Here is a 20,448-nt window from a genome sequence, read left to right as displayed (position 1 = left end):
CGTTTGTTATCTCAGGATGTAGAGAAAAATGCCTAAATATTGCTGAATGATAGGTGGGTGATGTAAGGCCTAAATATACCCCCTTTTTCAAAAAATATAACAAGTTATAAGGCCCATGGAGCACGAAGGAAACATGGGCGGGTGTTTCTCATTGGCTTCGTGAAAGGGCTACATCTGTATTCGCTGCGCCCATATATTTTAAAGGAAAAATGAAAAGAAAACAAGACACCACAAAGCTGCTGAAAAACACTGCCTGAAGCAGATAGCATGACACAAACCAGCACCCACATCCCACACTTCCACTGATGTAACCATTGGGAGGTCTGTTTCAAATACTGAAGGAGGGTGTTTGCCCCCCGGAAGAACATCAGTCCTAAACCATCAGCACAACCATTTACAGCTCAACCATCTGACAGCAAACAGCACAGTTTATCCTGAGGTGCAAGCCTGGGGCTGCACCTCTTTTGCCCCATTTGCTACCACTGGAAATCATAAATCACACTGAGAAAAAGAAGTCATGTTTATGTTTCAAAGAAAACATGGCAGTGTGGGGGCTGGCTGCCTGGGATCTGCGCAAATGTCAAGACGCCCACCCTGATGTTAGCATACTTGTGAAATACGTACAATCAGTGCTGCTAAAAAAAATCTAGATTTGATTCTACGAGTTCAAACATAATTGCAGGCACCCATTGATTCCCTTTCAGTTGAATGCTCTCGGTTTTCTCAGGACAGGAAAAGCACCCTGTCCCCTCTGCAACATGACCCCAGGAAGTGAAGAGTGAGGGGGAAACACAACAATAAGAAGGAAATATACAACATGTGGAGCTGAAATTTCCCTGACTCATTTCTGGTCAGGACAAATCAAACCCAATTTTTCCAACATTTGTTTTTGTCTGAAACATAACAAAATATAATAATTCATTATCGGTTTGTGGTACACGCTTGTAATATCAAACATACTGCTCTTTCTGTGGACGCAACATAAACACATGTCCCTTTTAAATGCTTAGCCATAGTTTCCACAAAGGTGTTAAATGCCACAGTTAACTCTAATTAAATTCTGGATTACTACAATGTGGCTCTCAGTGCTAACAACATCCATCAAAACCAGACACATTTCCCTTGTTACTATTATTGATTCAAGATTTTTCACTATGATGTTTTTTTTAAATCTACAGACTTCAAATGACACAGATGTCAGAGCTGTGAAGCAGAGGGCTGTGCACATGCTCAGGACATACAATATAAGAGCTGATGCCTCACAGTGACCATAGTTCGAGCACGACCTGGGTCACGCCCTGATTCCTCTTCGGTTTATATGGTTTAGAATCCAATTTTCTAGATATAAAGTTAAAAGCCCCCAAAATAAAGTCAAAAAGCCCCCCAAAAAGACAAAGATGTCCTGACTCAAGAGACACTTAACACCTTCAGTGAGTGAATACGTGAGGACCAGTGTTGACAAAATTTACGAATGTATCCCACCGTGATCGCTTTGCCTCAGTCATGAATTCATTTTTGTCAATTGGTATGTAAAGCCATAAGTATGAACCTAACTACTGGACCAACACATAGGGCCCTCACTAATCCCAATGCTAAGTAAGTTAGGTGTCTGGATTTGGGTGAGATGATGGTTGCAGAGACTGACACACCTGAGAAATTGGACTGTATAAGGGGATGAGTCTGTAGCCTCCGGCTGTGTTTGACTCAGCTATGGCTGCCAGGGATCACTTTACTGGGTATGCAGCGATGACAGGCTCCCCTGAACTGTAATCACTGTTTGCACTCAGCTATTTGTTGATATGCCAGGAATTCCTCCTTTTTTGTGTTTTTTTTTTCTCTTCCATCCCCCATTTCTCTGCATCTCTACAGTATGTTGGTAAGGTGTGGAGACAGCTGTGATGACAACATCACTTCAAATAAGAGCTGCCTTTAGACCCACACAGGTCTGTTTACATAACTAATCTTATTCATTGTAAGGGCATACCTACCATTTTAAGTGCATTCTTAATAGGAAACCTTGCATTGTAACCACAAGTGGAACTGACCCAGTTTTCCCGGTCAACTTTAATAACCCAAGTTATTAGCTGATAAGACTCCTGAACAGAAATTTTAAGGACATTACATCTTACCCTCTGATTTCTTGAGCGTCTTGTGTTGTATTGGTGGCGAGTCTTTCTTGACACCATTACTCAGGGGGATGACAGGATTTGGGTTGGGCACTGGGGCCTTAGTCTCCACTCTGGAGAAAGAGGCAATTCTCTGTAATATAGAACCCACACTTTCCTTGGCATGGATCTCATCCTGATCTACATTACAGCTGATCTCCATCTGCCCTGATGAGGGAGGAGAGGCAGGGGCCACCTGGACCACTTGAGGTTTAGAGACTATGTTGAACTGAGGAGTTTGGGCTGGAGACAGCAAGACAGGAGATTTGCTGATGTTTGGTACTGGGATGGCTCCAGATGGAGTGATGGGCTCCATCAATCCATCTTTGTTGTTATTGATGTGGGCCATGGGTAGGTCAGTGCTATCGATGCTGCTGATGGATGCAGAGGGACTAGCCGACACAGAGGGGCTGTTGGACAGTGGGTGGAATCTTGGTGGAGGTTCAAGTGCAGCTGGGGATTCCATCTGAGATTTGAAGTCCAGGTTGTCAAGGTCAAGGGGGAATTTGTTGAGGCGCACCAGCTCCTTTGGTTTAGGAGACTGATGGTTTAAAGTGTTGTCCCTTGCAAAAGGGATGCTGTTTTGGATGTGATTGGGGCTTATGTTAAACTGTACACCTGCATTGGTGAATCTTGATCCAGGCAAAACCACTCGTCTCATTCCTGCAGTCTCAGCCATCTGGAGGTCCAGAGAAGGCATGGAGCCATGGCTAATACCAATGGGTTCAGTCGGGATGACCAGAGGACCTTCTAGCTCTGAATGAAACATGTTCCCATGGGAGGAAAACTTCTTCAGGGCTGGGCTTCCCAAGTGTTGGGCCTTGTATTCCCCAACACCAATAGGACTCTGGGGAGGGCTGGTGTAGGAGCACACTTTAGACGAGGCCTGGTACTCCAGACTGGAAGAGGAGCTATGGAGACTGTCATTGTCACTCCCTGGCCCTGAAGATAAAATGAAGCCATTAGGGTTGAATTTGTTCTGGAAAGAGGCAGCTCGGTTGATCCCAGTGTTTGCGTTGATGGTGGGCTTTCCCATTGTCCCTCGGTTGAAGGAGAGGCTGGACACCATCCTGTTTCTCATGACAGGGCTCTGGGCAGGACTGCAGCTAATACTAATCCTGGAGCGGTAAGGAGGAGACATTTGGTTCCCTGGACTCCTCACATCATTTGTCTTGTTGAGGATTGCACTCGGGCTGATTGGAGATGTTAACGAAGATGTAGGGGAGAATGTGGGGATCTCGTTCACATCATCAATATCAAAGGACCTCTTCAGAGCTGTGCAAGAAAAGAGTGAATAAATTAAAATGAAATTTATTTTCAAAGGGGTCAATAAAAAAAATCAAAAGACATAAAATTAAGTGTAAGAAATGTTAGTTAAATTCAACCTAAAAACCAAAGGGCAAATTTCTGTTCTAGAAATGCTAGGGTATGATCAGAGGTGGGTAGTAACACACTACATTTACTCCGTAACATTTACTTGAGTAACTTTTTGGGAAAAAAAGGAGGTTTAAAAGTGGGTACTTTTTACTCTCACTCAAGTAAATTTCTAATGAAATGTTTTTACTTTTATTTCGTTAAAATGGTCGGCTTTCCTGTCGTTACATTACTAGGTTTAATTTTTAATTAATGTGTAATTTATTGAGAGATTATTGAATGAGACATTTACGACAGCGAAAGTTCACAGCTGCACGCTGTCACAGACTGTCATTCAAGCCGAGTCCATCACTGCTGCAGCATCAAGCTCTTCAAACTAAGTGAATCTCTTTCTTCGCTCTGCACGTGAAAAAAAAATAGTTTCATCATGAAATTCCTTAATTTAACACCAAGACAAGCAGATATTTCAAGATTAAAATTGCAGCTCAAATTTAAGGCAGCCTGCTGAGATAAGTTTTGGCTCTAATGATAATGCGGCTTTTCTGTGTCATGGTGATGGTCATTTTCAGCGTGATTCTGTAAATATGGGCTCCTGTGACATCAGTTTTTAATTGTATATTTTTTAATCTGCAGCAATATATCAGTGCGCTTTGTCCCAAATCCATGTCATAAGCAGTATTTACGCATTTACCCCACGCCCTCGCAGGGGTACTGGAAACTATCAGCTACTATGGGCTGATTAACAGTATAAATCCATGTAAACATCCACGTTAAGTGTAAATGCCTTTTGCTCTTCTGAACGTGTAATTGACAACTGGAGTGCGAACAGACAGCATTTCTGTGTGTAGTGCCCTATGTAGGCTGCGTACTCTGCATTTATGGAGCGGCAGTACTGTGTACAGAACTAATGATCTAAATTCTTTTGAAACTGAAAACTGTAAATACACTGAAATAACAACAAAAAGCTATGAAATAGCGAAAGTAGGCATTAATAAAACATGATCTTGCTTTGGTTTATATTTCAGCATTATATATAATGTCTCTATGGGACATTGGTCACGTTTTCACTGTAATAATTACTAGAAAGGTTTCAAAACCTCTCTTCTTATTGACAAATTCATCCAGATCTGACAAGAGTCCTTAAAGGGATAGTACACCTAAAAATGAAAATTCTCTCATCATTTACTCACCCTCATGCCAGATGTGTATGACTTTTCCATATACTGAACACAAATGAAGATCTTTAGAATAATTTCTCATTTGGTCCATACAATGCAAGTGAATGTTATTAGCTTTTACATTTTAAAGCTAATAAAATCACTTAATTCAGCATTAAAGTAATCCATAAGTCTCCAGTGGTTAAATCAATATCTTCAGAAGTGATGTGATAGGTGTGGATGCATAACAGATCACTTTCATATTCTTTTTCTTTTGTTTTTGGTGATTTACATTCTTCTCTGCATATCGCCCCCTGCTGGGCTGGGAGAAGAACTTCTAGCAAAAAATTACTTAAATATTGATCTGTTTCTCACCCACACCTATCATATCACTTCTGAAGATATGAATTTAAATACTGTAGTCGTATGGATTACTTTTATGGTGCCTGCATTTGCTTTTTGGAGCATAAAAGTGTTGGTACCTATTCACTTGCACTGTACTGACCTAGAGAGCTGAAATATTCTTCTAAAAATCATAATTTGTGTTCTGCAGAAGAAAGGAAGTCATACACATCTGGGATGGCATGAGGGTAAGTAAATTATGAGAGAATTTTCATTTTTAGGTGAACTACCCCTTTAAAGTGATAGCTCAGCCATAGTTAAATATTCTGTCATCATTTCCCTACCCTCATGTTGTTCCAAACCAGTGTGACGTACTGTATTCTGTGGAACACAATATATATTAGGGACTGACAGTCTCGGTCACCATTCACTTTTAAAATATGGAGAGAAAAAAAAAGAACATTAACTGAAAGCAAATGGTGACCAAGGCTATCATTCTGTTTAAAATCTCCTTGTGTTGCATGGAAGAAAGAAAGTCATATCGGTTTGGAACAACATGATGGTGAAAGATGACAGAATTTCTATTAATAATAATAATAATAATAATAATAAAACTAATAATTCTGTAATACATGTTAAATGTGTATTATGTAATGGAATGTAGGGAGTTAACGTCCATTATGTCATTTGTGAAAGTAATGAGTTACTCACTACTTGAGTACTCTTTTAATTGGATACTTTCTTACTCTTACTCAAGTAATTATGTTAGCACTTTTACTTCTACTTGAGTAATTATTATTTTTTTTTTTTATTATTTTTTTTTAATTGTACTTTTACTTGAATACAGTTTTTGGCTACTCTACACACCTCTGAGTATGATTTTCAACATCTTTCTTAATTAGTCATAATACTGATACTACATCAAAGTTTTGGACTTCTCTCATGATAGAAATAATAAATCTACTAGGACAGTCATTTCCCATATTTTTTTAAGAGGCACTAAAACTTTAAAAGGATACACTTCACAGTGAAGGCAGCCTGGAGCCCTCTCTGAATAGACGCCTGTCAGACACATTGAAAAGGGCCAAGCCATAATTTCAATGGTGTCTGTGTGATCTTGCTTTGAGGCTGACATAACATCACTCTGAAAAGATATGCTTTATTCCAGCACTCAATTTATATTTTTTAAGTCTTGAAGACATCAGGACCAGGGCTTGACAATAGCACCATCACTGTGCGGGTAACTCACTAACGTCACTCTCACTAGCCACTTTTGTCGGGTGACATTTTCAGGGTTTTTCCTACATTGATAATACTGTGAATGTCGGGCAACTCAAGCCATTGACGATTAAAATGTAATTGTATTAATTTACGTTCAGTGCTTTATAAGCATTAAATAGCCCTCTTCTATCTTACATGTGCATCTGTGTGGGCAAATTAAGTGTAGTTTCACTCGACCACGCAGCACATTCACCAGTGTGTTCCAGAGATAGAGCCAGAGCTCTGGGATAGCGCAGAGCAGAACTTGCCTGAGTCAGTCGGGCTTGACTTGGCATCGTGGTGGAGATGCCAAGTGACCCATTTGAATTCTACAGAGAATGTTCTACTTTAAAGCACTATATGGTGGAAGTCAAAACTCTCAAATGGCTAGACAGCCCCGACATTATAAACAGCACTGACGAGGTAAAGAGGAGACAACTGCACATTATAATTCTTTTATTATTTAACCTTAATAAAAATATTTTTTTGAATTCTATAATCATACTAAATCTATTAGGGCAAAACATTATTACAGCTGTGAAAGTTGTAGTTAAACGTTTATAAATAAGTTTAGGCTATTAATTTATTTAATAAATACTACAGTTTATTTTATAGAAAGACAATCTACATTTAACTAACGAGAGTAATGAGGAGCCATCCATTGTCTTACCTTGTTATTATGAATTGCACTGTTAAACAATTGAAGAACAATGGTGAACTTTCACAAAGGCAAGTATAATTTAGAATGAAGGGGTTAAAATATTAACCTCCATGAGTTATGGACAAATTATTGACAATTATAGACAAATAAATATTCCTGTTTTAACTGGCCATGCTTGCCTTCAAATATTCTAAAGGTGACTACTGGTGCATTTACGTCCTGGGAAGTTTGTATGTACGAGAAATCATCAACACAAAATCATAAATAAAGCTTTTTTTTTTTTTTATCGGAAAAGGAATAGACACTTCTATCATTTAAAAAATCTTTAAAAGCATAATGACATCTCAGCTTAATTAAAAACATGAGCTATGGAAATGTTAGGTACAAGAAGACAGCTGAGAAAGGCCCTTGATAGACTGAATGGTAAGTCTACACCTGGAGCATGTAAATTGTGGTGACACTGTATAATCCCCTCATTCTCAGAATGGGCAACACAAAGCCGAAGGCAAACAGTGCTTTCCGACCTTTTCCCTTTGTGAGAGGCAGTGGCTTTTCCTCCAGTACAAAGGGCTAATTCAAAGACACAGTGTCTAGGTTTGAAGGCTTGGATTACAACAGCCCTTCACCCTGACAGAGAATTCCACTGGAGAACAGCACAAGTGTCCTAACAGCTCTGTGGCATACCCAATTAGAAGTGGCAGTGTAGGTATTTTATGTAGACACCATTGCAATATGTGATGACAATTGTAACTGTCTAGGCTGTGATGCCATGAGGAGCTTACAATTTCTCTAACTTCAGCATGGCTCACATGTCATCTCTGGCTAAATCAAAACCACAGGCACCATAACAGGATGTTAGAGGCAAAATAGCACTTGTGATTTTCCACCCTTTTCAGGTGCATTTGTCCTGCCTTGTGTAAACAAGCAGATATCAGTGTGGAGCTATCATACCATCTCGCTCAGCAGCTCTGATTGTATCTCCGCTCAGTAGGGTGCAGGACTGGAGCCGGGGGTGCATGTCTTCCCATAGATTATGCTACCAATTAGAGTCACTAACACTACAGGCACTAAATGAAATAAAATTTCACACAGGAACAGCCCCCTCTTTTACAGTAAGGGATCAGGGAACTTTGTTTCTGCTTGCCCATCATCATCCCCACAGCTATGAAAGTTTAGGCCTAATCAAATTCCAGCAGCAAGACCCTTTGTGTAGCAGACACACGGCCATCTGTGCATTGCTGCTACATGCAATGTCATTTTCCTCAGCACCCCAGAAGTCATTTAAAATTTTGAGAACACCATTAGGGTGCCATTTGATTCAGTGGAAAAGAGGTTAAAGCTGTCGTGTGTACTATCACAATTACACTCAAAGCGATGGAGAACTGCACTTTGGCAAAGAAGTATGCGCCAATTTAGCTAACTACTGTTTCAGAAAGTGAAAGACAAGAAATGAAGAAAGGGAAGGATTGGGATCTGAGTGGCATAGTCTAACAGATTTTTTACGGTGTAGCACATGCAAGTGTAAACTTGTACTCCCCTTTGACAGAGATAAAGAAGGGCCGGTATCAGGTAATTACTGGCACCCTGTCAAACGCTCAGGAAATAATTACGTTGGCAGCCGAGCGCACCATCTCTGCTCTGTTCAATATACTTTCTCACAGCTTTGGTGCTGTTTAATCCTCACTGTTAACACATGGAGCAGCACAATGCCTGCTTCATCTGATAAAAGAAGGGAACCTGAGAACCTCCTTCACTCACTAGTACTCTCTATTCCCCTTTGCAATGGCAAACCTTCCGGCTCAGTTTCTCCTCTGGATCTGGGCTGTTTGCTATGTGTTATGGCTCGATGGGAAATTGGATGGATCTCCATGCCTCCTGTGATGATTACATGTATCCTGTAGAACAATTAGTTGACATTCCTTCATTAAAAACATTTTTAATTTCCTGTTAACTAGGTTCAATGCAGCTTTGGGACTTTATTGTTATAATGGACTAAATTCCATGTGAGGAAAAACTTATTTCCAATGCTTGGCAATTGGTTTGTAAGCTTAGAAACATCCCAAAGTGGTTTTTGAAATGTTATGCTTTGTATCCAAAGCTGTTAAATGTTGTCAATTAAGAACACACACACACAAAAAAAAAACTTTGCACAAGAGACCCGGGTTTGAATCCCGCATTAAATCATAAAGTAATCACGTTTGCATAATCAATTACACACGCAATTTGGAGGTTACATTTTTCCCTCTAACATTTAATTTTTACTCCACTAATGGTAAGGTTTAGGTTTGGGATTTAGGTTGGGGGGTTCAGTTTATAAAATATTCATTCCTTTTCACTGTACTACAGACTGTACAACTGAACACAACACCCTTTTTTGGCACCCCTCTGTGGACATTACACCTGGAAAATGGAGCTCACACATCCAACGACCATTTCGGCTTTGGCCACTGGGTGCAGTGTTTCAAGTTTCGCTAAGCACAGACTGATTTTAGCTAATGAAAATTCAACCTAATGTTTCTGATATCACTATAAGGTCAGTCTGTTTTTTCAAATGTTTTCTAGGAATGTCATAAAATATCAATACATGGATTATTGATCTGCACATTATTTCATCTATACGTTTTTTGAGGCATCGATATATTAACATTAGCCAACATTTAAATTAGAAGCCTATTTGTGCTTTCAAATTCACACACGGTGCGTTTTGGACAATCCGATCACAAGTGGACAGGCACCATAGCCATTTACTCCTGGTAATATGAGTCTCTTTTGACCGCTTGTGTTGGGATTTTGAGCGTAGGGTCTCTGATTTCAAGACTGCATACATGTCAGTGTGTTATTGCATGATAATAAAGCGCAAAAAGTATAAGAACAAAAATAAAGCCCAAAACGTTGCGTATCATTTCTGCTAATTATACTTACATTTAATCTAAGCACAAAAATCATGTTAAGAGCAGAAATCAGAGTTATTTTAATGGAGTACCTGTGTGTAAACTAGGCTACAGATGTGTGTACTTCTCATCTATGTCATTTTATGTTGATGTCAGGCATACAGAAAAAGTTCCGTGAACTTGTGCATGTATGAATGCGCTTTTACATTTTTTTGATCAGACGGTTTAAGCCACACATAACCAGCAAAATTCAAAAATCTTGTTTTAGCGCAATGGTTGATTGACAGGTAGAACTTTCATCCTAAATCTAAAGGTGTGATTGCTTATTCACAAACACGCAGGCTATTATGGCTTCATCTAGTGATGCTACAATGAATACTGGTAAGCTTTTGCAGTAGATTAAGCGGTTTGGTGTAGCAATGAGTGGCCCATTTACATCTGAAAAAACTGCCAATATACTGTATATCGATAATCATCTGGAACATTTTCGGATTATCGATGCATGAAAAAGGCATCGATCCCAAGACTAGTGTTTTTCTATATAAACATGTGCTAGACGGATGTCTTTGGCTGCATATCACTGTTTTTCAGTCTCACGCAGGCAGGAGTACTGTAATTTTAAGACGCTGTGTCAAGTTAAAAAGAATTCAACTGTTAAAAACACATCTAGAGACACCCGAATTCTGTTCTATTCGTAGCACTGCATTTATCTACTGTAACACAAGGGTACTTAGATGGTTTCTTCAATGTAAAGAAAGCCACACAAGGAGAGAATCAAAGAATGATCCCCTCATGTGTACTGTGAGCTTACATAGATGCAGGATCATGCAGTTCATGAGGTTACGACACTAGCTGCCATGTTACTTTGAACCCAAGGTTTATGGTTAGGGGCTGCAAGGCAAACAGAGTTAGGCCTGTGGATGGTTGCAGAGGGGGTCGTCAATGGAAAGTTGGGGGAGGTCAAGGGGACACCGTTATAATCACGGATTTATAGAAGAGCATGTGATCCTCAAGCTGTCTGAATTTAACCCTGCTGAATAAAAATATATTAAAGGAATAGTTCACCCAAAAATAAAAAAATTTGTCATCATTTATTCCCATCATGTTGTAACAAACCTATATGAATTTCTTTCTTCTGTGAAAACACAAAAGGAGATGTTAAGCAAAATTACAGCATCATTCACTTTCTTTGTATGGGAAAAAATGCAATGAAAGTCAATGGTGAATGAGACTAACATACTACCTAACATCTGTTTTTGTGTTGCACAAAAAGAGAATGTCATATGGGTTATGAACAACATGTGGGTGAATAAATGATGACAGAATTTAAATTCTGGGGGGGCAAAAACTGGTAAAACCAGCAAACCTAAACTGGGGGTGCAAGTCTGGGCATGTTGTGGTTTCTCACCCCCCACCACACATTCCTCACGGGTATTCTCAGATGACCCCCAAACACCACCCTAAGCACATAGCTCAGACGCTTCTCAGACCACCTCTGTCATGGCACATCTGGAACCTGAATTCCGAGCTGACATATTTAGCATTGCAACAATGTGAATAAGGCCTTGTGCTTATACCCCTGGGGTCCATGGAAAACTTTCACATAGTAACAAATACTCTCTAATACGCTTTTGGAGTTGTGGAATAGCACTGCTTTTTAGCCCCTCCATCATCCTGATCCAGTATAATTGAATGTGTCATTCTACACCAGTGTGCTTTGATTTGCGTTTTAGATTTAGCACCTAATGTTCCAAATGGGTAATTAAGGGCATGCCACACATGAAAAATAAGAACTCATGGGTGATAATGGCATTTGGGCTTCAGTCCACATAGACCCAATGTGTGGAATCAACTGTCAGACAATTATATAGAAACATATCTGAGACACAGAATCCTATGTCTTTCTAATTACAACTTGGCAGCTCTGTGTAGAATCATATTGCTGTTTTATAACAACCACAGCAAGAAACCTGTGGTCACAGAACAGGGACTGCCCATATACATTCACTTAGCTCTTTACAGGGAACACCTGAACACCTACTTATTCATGCAATTATCTAATCAACCAATCATGTGGCAGCAGTGCAATGGATAAAATCATGCAGATATGCATCAGGAGCATCAGTTAATATTCACATCCACCATCAGAATGGGAAAAAAATGTGATCTCATTGATTTCGATCGTGGCATGATTGTTGGTGCCAGACAGGCTTGTTTGAGTATTTCTGTAACTGCTGATCTCCTGGGATTTCACACACAACAGTCTCTAGAGTTTACTCAGAATGGTGCCAAAAACAAAACATCCAGCGAGCGGCAGTTCTGCGGATGGAAACGCCTTGTTGATTAGAGAGGTCATCGGAGAATGGCCCGACTGGTTCGAGCTGACAAAAAGGCTACAGTAACTCAGATGTACAATTGTAGTGAGCAGAATAGCATCTCAGAATGCACAACACGTCGAATCTTGAGGCGGATGGGCTACAACAGCAGAAGATCATGTTGGGCACTTTATTAGGATCACAGTGTTCCTAATAAAGTGCTCCGTGTGTGTAAGTGCCTGACAACTAGGCCTAGTCTAAATAATGGGCTAAGAATCAAACAGGTAGATTACTGCTAGACTCTTTTGACAATAGGCTCAGATGTGGGTTGATCTGTTGTTTGGCCAAGGCAAGACAATCAAACAACTTTATGAGGTGAGATAGAAAGAATCCATAAACTTAGTTACTAAACCTCCATTGCCTCTACAGACTACAATTAGCTAAAACCCAAATACTCTACACTAGTGAAGTTCTAATCAATGTTTTGTGAGACAACCACATGGCAGATTTAGAAGAGGTATGTGTGCATAGGAATCTTTTGAAAGGCAGCCAAGCCATGGCAAAAAGAGGCAAATTACTGTAATTACCCCCCAAGAAGCTCAGTCATAAATTAGATATGTGTGGTTGACGTAACATAGCGGAACATCAAAATGCTCTGTTTGGAACATGTTTTTTTGTATTTTTCACTTCAATAAAATCAGGAGAATTCAAATAAATCCTACTAATTCAATCAAATGTATAAACATCAGAATCAGAATTAGCTTTATTGCCAAGTGTGCTTACACATACAAGGAATTTGTCTTGGTGACAGAAGCTTCCAGTGCACAACAATACAGCAACAAAAATAAAAAGAGAACAGAAAATATAAGTATATATAGAAATACACAATAAGACATATATATATATATATATATATATATATATATATATATATATATATATATATATATATATATATATATAGTGTATGTACAATATACAAATACAAATCTGTTATATACAGATGCAAGGGAATGTATGGCAGAAGAGGTAGGGTATGCTGGATAAATATAAATATACTAAGCTGTGTATTGCGCATAATTATTGCTCAATGGGGCAGTTTTAACTGTTCATGAGATGGATAGCCTGAGGGAAAAAACTGTTCCTGTGCCTGACATGTGTTTTTAACAACACTACAAATTAATGTTGCATGCATCGTACAGCGGTTAGCTTGTAGATTTTTCCCAGGAACTGGGTAACATATGGTGTGATAATACATTGCTATATAAGTTTGAACAGCCAGTATTTGATCAACTTTATGGTGAAGCAGTATTTGCTGAGGCAGGAGGAACACATGGTATCTGCTAAGGACATCAGAAGGTCAAGTGGTGAGTCTTGCCATTAGGCCTGTCATGATAACTACTTTTGTTGGACAATATATTGTCCCAGAAATAATTGCGATAAACTATATTATTGTAATTTTAAGACCATTTTATGCCACTGATAAAATGATAATATAATAGCATAATAATGCAAGTATATCCTTTTAAGGAGCAATTAACTTTTAATTCTTAAGAATATTCAGACATTGGAATCGGAATGTCAAAAAATATTTAGGGAAAGCCCCTCTCCATCTCCAACTGCGTTTTTTTGTTCCCAGCTCGGAAAACTGGATGGGATGGTTATGTTTTAGATGAGCTTTTAGGTTAGTTGTAGGGCTGGGCGATATGGCTTCAGAAATGATATCTCGATATTTTTAAGCAAATTGGTGATATTCGATATATATCTCGATAATTATTTTTGCTCTGAAATAGCGTGTTTTTTTTGTTTTGTTTTTCAATCAGAGGAACCATCATTTCATCTAAACAGCCATTGTAGCCAAGTAGAATTCGTATTTCAAAGGTATTAAATAAAAATCTATTTAAAAATTATATGTTTCCTACCGTTTTTTTTTTACTAATTTAACACAAGTGAGAGTAAAATGTGATCATTTTCATTGATTTGCACATTTATACTTATGTTTAACAAACAATCATACATGGAAGCTTAATAAAAATCTTATTTACCTTCATATATTTTATTTCATATTTGTGACTGAACAAGGTGTGCAAAAACTACTTCACTTATTTTTTTGAAACCAGATGAATATTGCATCGTTCTAAATTGTTTCTGTGGAACCCAGTCAAGTTTATTATTATAATATAATACTGAATTATTATTATTTTCAGGATAAGATTTGTTAAAGATAAATTAATTCATTTCTGTCCTATTTACTTCACCCTAAACTGGGGTTTTAATTTTGACACTGCAAGTGCAGTAGTGTTTATTTCACCGTCACCAGGAGCTTTTATTATGACACGGGAAATGCAATGTTTGTTTGACCGTTATGAGTTTCACATCTTGTGAACCGCTGTCAAACTCTCCTTTACTGTTCCACGTATGTAGGTTTGTTTAATATCTTTATAGCGGGTACTAATGTTTGGAATTGCGCGAATGCTTGAACCTGCAATACTTCACAATGCATGTGAACTGCGCTACAAACACGAGCCCCCGCACGTGCACACAGATCAGCGCATCACTGGTTCATTCTGAAGCGCACACAGACCATGTTTATTTGTTTTTAACCATGATTATTTGGCAGTTAAATAATTATATATGATCATATCTCCATTTTTATGTTATTTTGATTAATTATACAGCCCTGAAGGATCATGAAATTAGTCTACTGATGCACTCTATGAAACTTAATGGGCAAATAAAAGGCTCATTAAAATCATCGCGATATTCACGATATTGTTGAATTTTATATCGTCAGCAAAATCATCGGGATTATATCGTGGGTATTCGATGTGTCACCCAGCCCAAGCTAGTATGGCACTTTTCGTTGCCACTGTTTTTATTCGGTTTAAAGCCAAAATGTTCCCATACTGGAGCTGTGGAATGCGGCTTTGAACCATTTGGACTTGTTCTTCCAAACTTTCTGGCTGGAATTATGCAGTTGTCGGGAAAAACACCTATTAAAACACCTATTATCCTCGAGTAACACGTAATCTTCACCTGTTGCTGTCCACTGTGTGTGTGTGTGTGTGGAGGAGCTGCCTGAGCCCTGCCTCCGACACAGAGCGGACGAGAGGACAGAAGCAGCGCGACTGGCTAAAATGTTGGTGACATTCATTCTTATGTAAACAAACACAAATGTAAACACAATGGGCAATATCAAGGTCGGCAAAAATGATCGAGGACATGTCCAAATATCATACAATTAGTCGATAATGTAATTATCATGACAGATCTACTTGCCTTAAATTGTTCTTTTCAGAGGTGAAGTTCAAGGACACATATTTGTGTAAATAGGTATGAAACTATTCACACAAAAATACATAAACTTAAAGAGATTTTTCACCTAAAAATACAATTTATTTAATCATTTACTCACCCTCATGTTGTTCCAACCACATATGACTTTCTTTCTTTCTGTGGAACACAAAAGATGTTAGGTGGAATGTTAGCATCAGTCACCATTCACTTTCAAAGCATCTTTTTTGCCATACAGTGAAAGTGAATGGTGACTGAGGCTGTCTGCCCTTAACATTCTGCCTAACATCGTCTTTGGTGTTCCACAGAAGAAAGAAAATCATTAAGGTTTGGAAAAACATGAAGGTGAGTAAACGACAGAATTTTCATTTTTGGTTACACTATCCCTTTAATTCAGCAGTCCTAGCTGTTCTTAAATGCTTTTTCTGAGTACCACCCACATGAATAGACACACACTACAGACATGTTTCATATAGGCCTTCATGCTTCTTAACATTTCTTTATCCACCAAGGCTTAAGTAGGGCTCCTATATCTTCTCAATCTTAATTCTATGACTCTTATAATACTGTGAGGAATGTATGGGCTGAAAAGACCATGGAAACCAAAGACTTTTGTTTTACTGCAGACATCAATGTGATTCAAGAGCATGTGACCTAGGAGCTGACCAGATGAAAAAGTGTAGCCTCTGGATGCAGCATATGCTGTCACAGAGGGGTCAGTCTAATGGCTGTCTCAGATTACACAACAGGAAGGTGGAGGATGGTTCTTTTAACCATTCCCTTCATTTCCACACATTCACATTAAAAGGATATGTATCCGTCATCATCCACTCAACAGCCATCTCCATGGAAAAGTTCATGTCTACAATTAAACAACCACTGATAAGACGTGAATGACTCCATTTTACAGTGACTTGACCACAAACGCCCATATGAAAGAACCATGGATCTCACTATACGTCCCACAACATTCCAGCCTGGCATCTAAGAGCCAGGCGTTTTCCTCAGAATGAACAGGGGTTCTGTCTATCTTCACTCAAGCACATGGAGGCACACTGGTCTCTTGTTTGGAAATCACACTACTGGCCAGTTTGAGGTAAAGCTGAAAGAATGTAAAGTCTTTGTTGTGCCATCTTTTACTACGAATCATAGGTCTTAGGCATAAATTTGATAGAGAACAATCCTTACATGTAGTGGGCAAGACCAACAAGGACACTATGCCTTTCAACACATCCACACTCAAAAGGAAATGGACGGCGATGGTTCCATCCTTTGGCTAAATCCAATTTGGCTTGTCTCAAGTCACAATACTCTCTAAGAGCTACATAAAATTTATAGGTAAATAATTTAACTCACGCACTGGCAAAAACATTTGCAAAAGCAAAGAAGCACCAACAATGGGTATTTCTCCATCATGTCTTATATTTTTTTCAGCACTATAATGCACACACCCAATGAAAATGTTTGTTTACTGCTTAGCAAAGGACACCTCAATCATTCCTTTAATTATATGTAATTGCCACAGATTTGCCACTTAGCAATTATTTTCTACCAGACACACCACTCAGAATCTCCGCAACTTCACCAAAGCACCAACTACGCTTCCTCAGACAGTATTTAGCTGACAACTGTCTCCACTAGTGTACAAATGTAATAATAGATGCTGTTTTATCCTGAGTGCTTGAACTAATTTGTTTTTCCTCTTCACATCAGCACCTGTTTAAACACTGAGATGTTGTGAGTGAGAAGCTATTGTTCTCCAGTTCCCGTTGTTGTCTGTCCATGATGGATCTATTGGAAAAGGTGCCTCCCTTCCTCACAAATGTATCTTAAATTCAATAGTGGACGTGACTGTGGCGAAGGTTGTGGAGACTGTTCTTTAAATAAAAGAGTGACACGCAGCAATGTAAAGAGAAGGGACGGTTTGGAAGCATGGTAAGATGATTACAGCATCACACCAGTGGAATGTTCACACTCTAGTTGTGGAACTGCACAACATTCACTGCACTGAACAAGTTTGTATAGCCAACTTTTGGAAGTTGTAAAGAACTTGTGAAAATAAATTAAGCATAAATAAATCATAAACTCCAACACAGATGAAACATGATCTGGTCAACTGACTTTTGCCTTTGGAATAGTGGAGAATGTAAAGCAAATTGTCTTCAGTAAACTTTCACTCTCTCAAACATATAATATAGAGTGATTAATGATGATTAATGGAGTTAGAACGAGTTAAAATTGCTAATATATATATGCTGACCACATTCTAGGCTAACCACTCCAGCCAAATCAATTTAGCTGTGCAATTTTAACTTGCCTCTACTAATCATCCATGTGCTATATAGTCATGGTCTGTATAAGCTATGCATCCCTATACACATTATTATGCATGCAGGGGTAGTATGTCAACTCTTTACAAAGTACAGCTATTCTAAAAACATTACAATATCACAATAAAATAACGTTTCATAGTCGTCTATACGGAAAGTTAAAATCAGCAGTCAAAAACTTTTATGGGAGAAGAAACACCAATTTGACTGGGTCATGAGCACAAAATCCGGAAACACAATGCACAACAATTGCGATCAATAATTGTTGGTCACCTCTGGCATAAAAAGTTAAAGAACATAGCAACTTACCAATAATTATATTTATAAAGACACTGATTTATTAACTCTAGATATATGTGTAGTCTATGTTGTTAAAAAGTTTTAAGCTTGATAATTGATTCAAAAAAAGTTCATTTGCAACGATTTCCCTTATTTCCACAAATCAACTTTGTGTCTTTATTATTAGTAGTATTATTATTATTTATTAATTAATGCGCACACTCACCCTCAAAATCAGACAATATACCCTCCAGATGATCATTCACGGAGATATCTGACATCCTGACTTTCTGCCCAGGGAAAACTTCCAGCCTTAATGGCACGCAATCACAAGAAATAAACTTTGCAAAAACAGTACAAAACCTTTTAAAAGATGTTCAAACCACCCAAAGCTTATCCGACAATTTTTGTCTGCTTATGATGCAACAATCTCGGTGGAACTCGTGTTTCATCTGAGAGCGCACAGCGGAACGTTTGATTCTCTATCAATACAGACTCTGTTAGAGCCGACCATCCGATAAACCTCCTCCTCCCTCCGAGTCCTGCCCCTCACAAAGAGACTGGTGGGTAAACTAAATCCGCACCCTTCACCCCACCCAGCGGTTACACCTGGAAAATGCGAGTTTAGCTCCTTTCCCAACACACTTTTTGTCCCGCAGAGGATTGTTTGAGAGTGGGGACCTTTTAGGCCCCGAAGCTAGGCTAGTCATTGTTCTTATCGTAGTCATGAGAGACGAGGAAGGGATTTCGTCTAAGTGGATTTCTTAAGTATCCGATTATCTATCAATGAAAATAAATAAATAAATAAAATAAAATATGTAGCAAAAATGGCTTCAGTATTTGATTTTGAAGATTTGATAATTCAAAACTAAGGCTGTACATAACATAATAATAATTGTAGCTCAAGACTGGTTCCCACTGAAGCTAAGCAGGGTTGAGCCTGGTAAGTACCTGGATGGGAGACCTCCTGGGAAAACTAGGTTGCTGCTGGAAGAGGTATTAAGGAGGCTAGCAGTCTGTGTGGGTCCAATGCCCCAGTGCAGTGATGGGAATACTATACTGTAAAAACGCACCATCCTTCGGGTGAGATGTTAAACCAAGGTCCTGACTCTCTGTGGTCATTAAAATTCCCAGGACACGTCTCGAAAAGTGTAGAGGTGTAACCCTGGTATCCTAGCCAAACTCCCCCCCCCCCCCCCCGCCCTGGCCCTTATCAATTATGGCTTCCTAATAATCCCCATCCATTAATTGGCTCAATAACTCTACCATCTCCTCTCCACCAATAGCTGGTGTGTGGTGAGCGTACTGGCTCACTATGGCTGCCGTTGCATCATCCAGGTGGATGATGCACACTGGTGGTGGTTGAGGAGAGTCCCCTGTTCACTGTGTAAAGCGGTTTGAGTGTAGTGTCAGAAAAGCGCTATATATATATATAAATGTAACTTTCATTCATTCAATAACACATTCATCGACAATGAATTCGTATTCAAAACAATCATATTAAAAAATCCGACAACGCAAGAAGAACATCTTGAAATCGTCGTGTTTTCTCCGATTTCGACGTCAAAACGTAATGAAGCTTGCGCGCAACACAAGCGCACATTGAGCACATTGGATAAGCCTCCAGAATGCTAGTAAAGTGGCGGTGTTATCAAGGCCGTGGGAAGTACAGCACCCCCCAGGTGTCGAGATGATGGTTGTTCTTTTCTTTTTATCAGTCTTTATATATATATATATATATATATATATATATATATATATATATAAACACATTAAAACATTTTGGATATATTTTCCTAAAAACTGTATGCTTTAGGAAGTCTTGAGAAATTATTTACAACTCTGAATAGTGTTATAATTATTTATAAATCATGAGGGTCTTCATCTCAACAACCCTTGAATGCCAAGCCACATTTGGACTATTTTAACTACTGGAGCAACTAGCCGCACATCTCATGCAATTTAATTTTAGTTGTCAGTACCTTTTAACATTACACTGATAGGCTATACTCTTGCTGCAAAAATGTAATCGGCTATGTTCTTGTGTGCTGTGTAGTTTGGGCTTTTGAACCTAAAATGTGGATATGTTCTTGTCTGCTGTGCACAAAGGGACCTGGTAGTTACAAGACTGGCATACATTTGATTGATACTGTAGCATGTTTAAAGATTATGTGCAAGTGTTATGAATGCACTGATAATATGATGCACTAAGTTCAATTGTGCTTTTGTGTTGGATGATAATGGGAAAGCCACCCTTCCGGGGGGTTCGAGGTGTGTGCACGTGCACGGCGTGTGGGGGTGTGTGAGAGAGAAGTGAGGGAAAGATTTTATGAAATAATCGTTCGTTAACTTCGTGTTGCCTCTTACCTGTTATACGGCC

The 20,448-nt window shown here is 38.9% G+C and overlaps 1 protein-coding gene across 1 annotated transcript in view; it reads right to left on the bottom strand.

Moving 5' to 3' along the window:
- LOC127452040 (neuronal-specific septin-3-like) overlaps positions 1-18,545 on the bottom strand; it is a 112,510-nt gene extending 93,965 nt beyond the window's left edge. Inside the window, exons 1-2 of the mRNA XM_051717169.1 lie at positions 18,295-18,545; positions 2,130-3,440 (exon numbers count right to left, since the gene is read on the bottom strand). Of these exons, the coding sequence (XP_051573129.1) occupies positions 2,130-3,440; positions 18,295-18,349 (1,366 nt within the window). The 5' untranslated portion in view covers positions 18,350-18,545. The remainder of the gene's footprint in view (positions 1-2,129; positions 3,441-18,294) is intronic.
- Between the last annotated feature and the right edge of the window lie 1,903 nt (positions 18,546-20,448).

Source organism: Myxocyprinus asiaticus, chromosome 14 (genome assembly GCF_019703515.2).
Source record: "Myxocyprinus asiaticus isolate MX2 ecotype Aquarium Trade chromosome 14, UBuf_Myxa_2, whole genome shotgun sequence".
Lineage (NCBI taxonomy): Eukaryota > Metazoa > Chordata > Actinopteri > Cypriniformes > Catostomidae > Myxocyprinus > Myxocyprinus asiaticus.
This window is presented reverse-complemented; position numbering and strand designations above follow the sequence as displayed.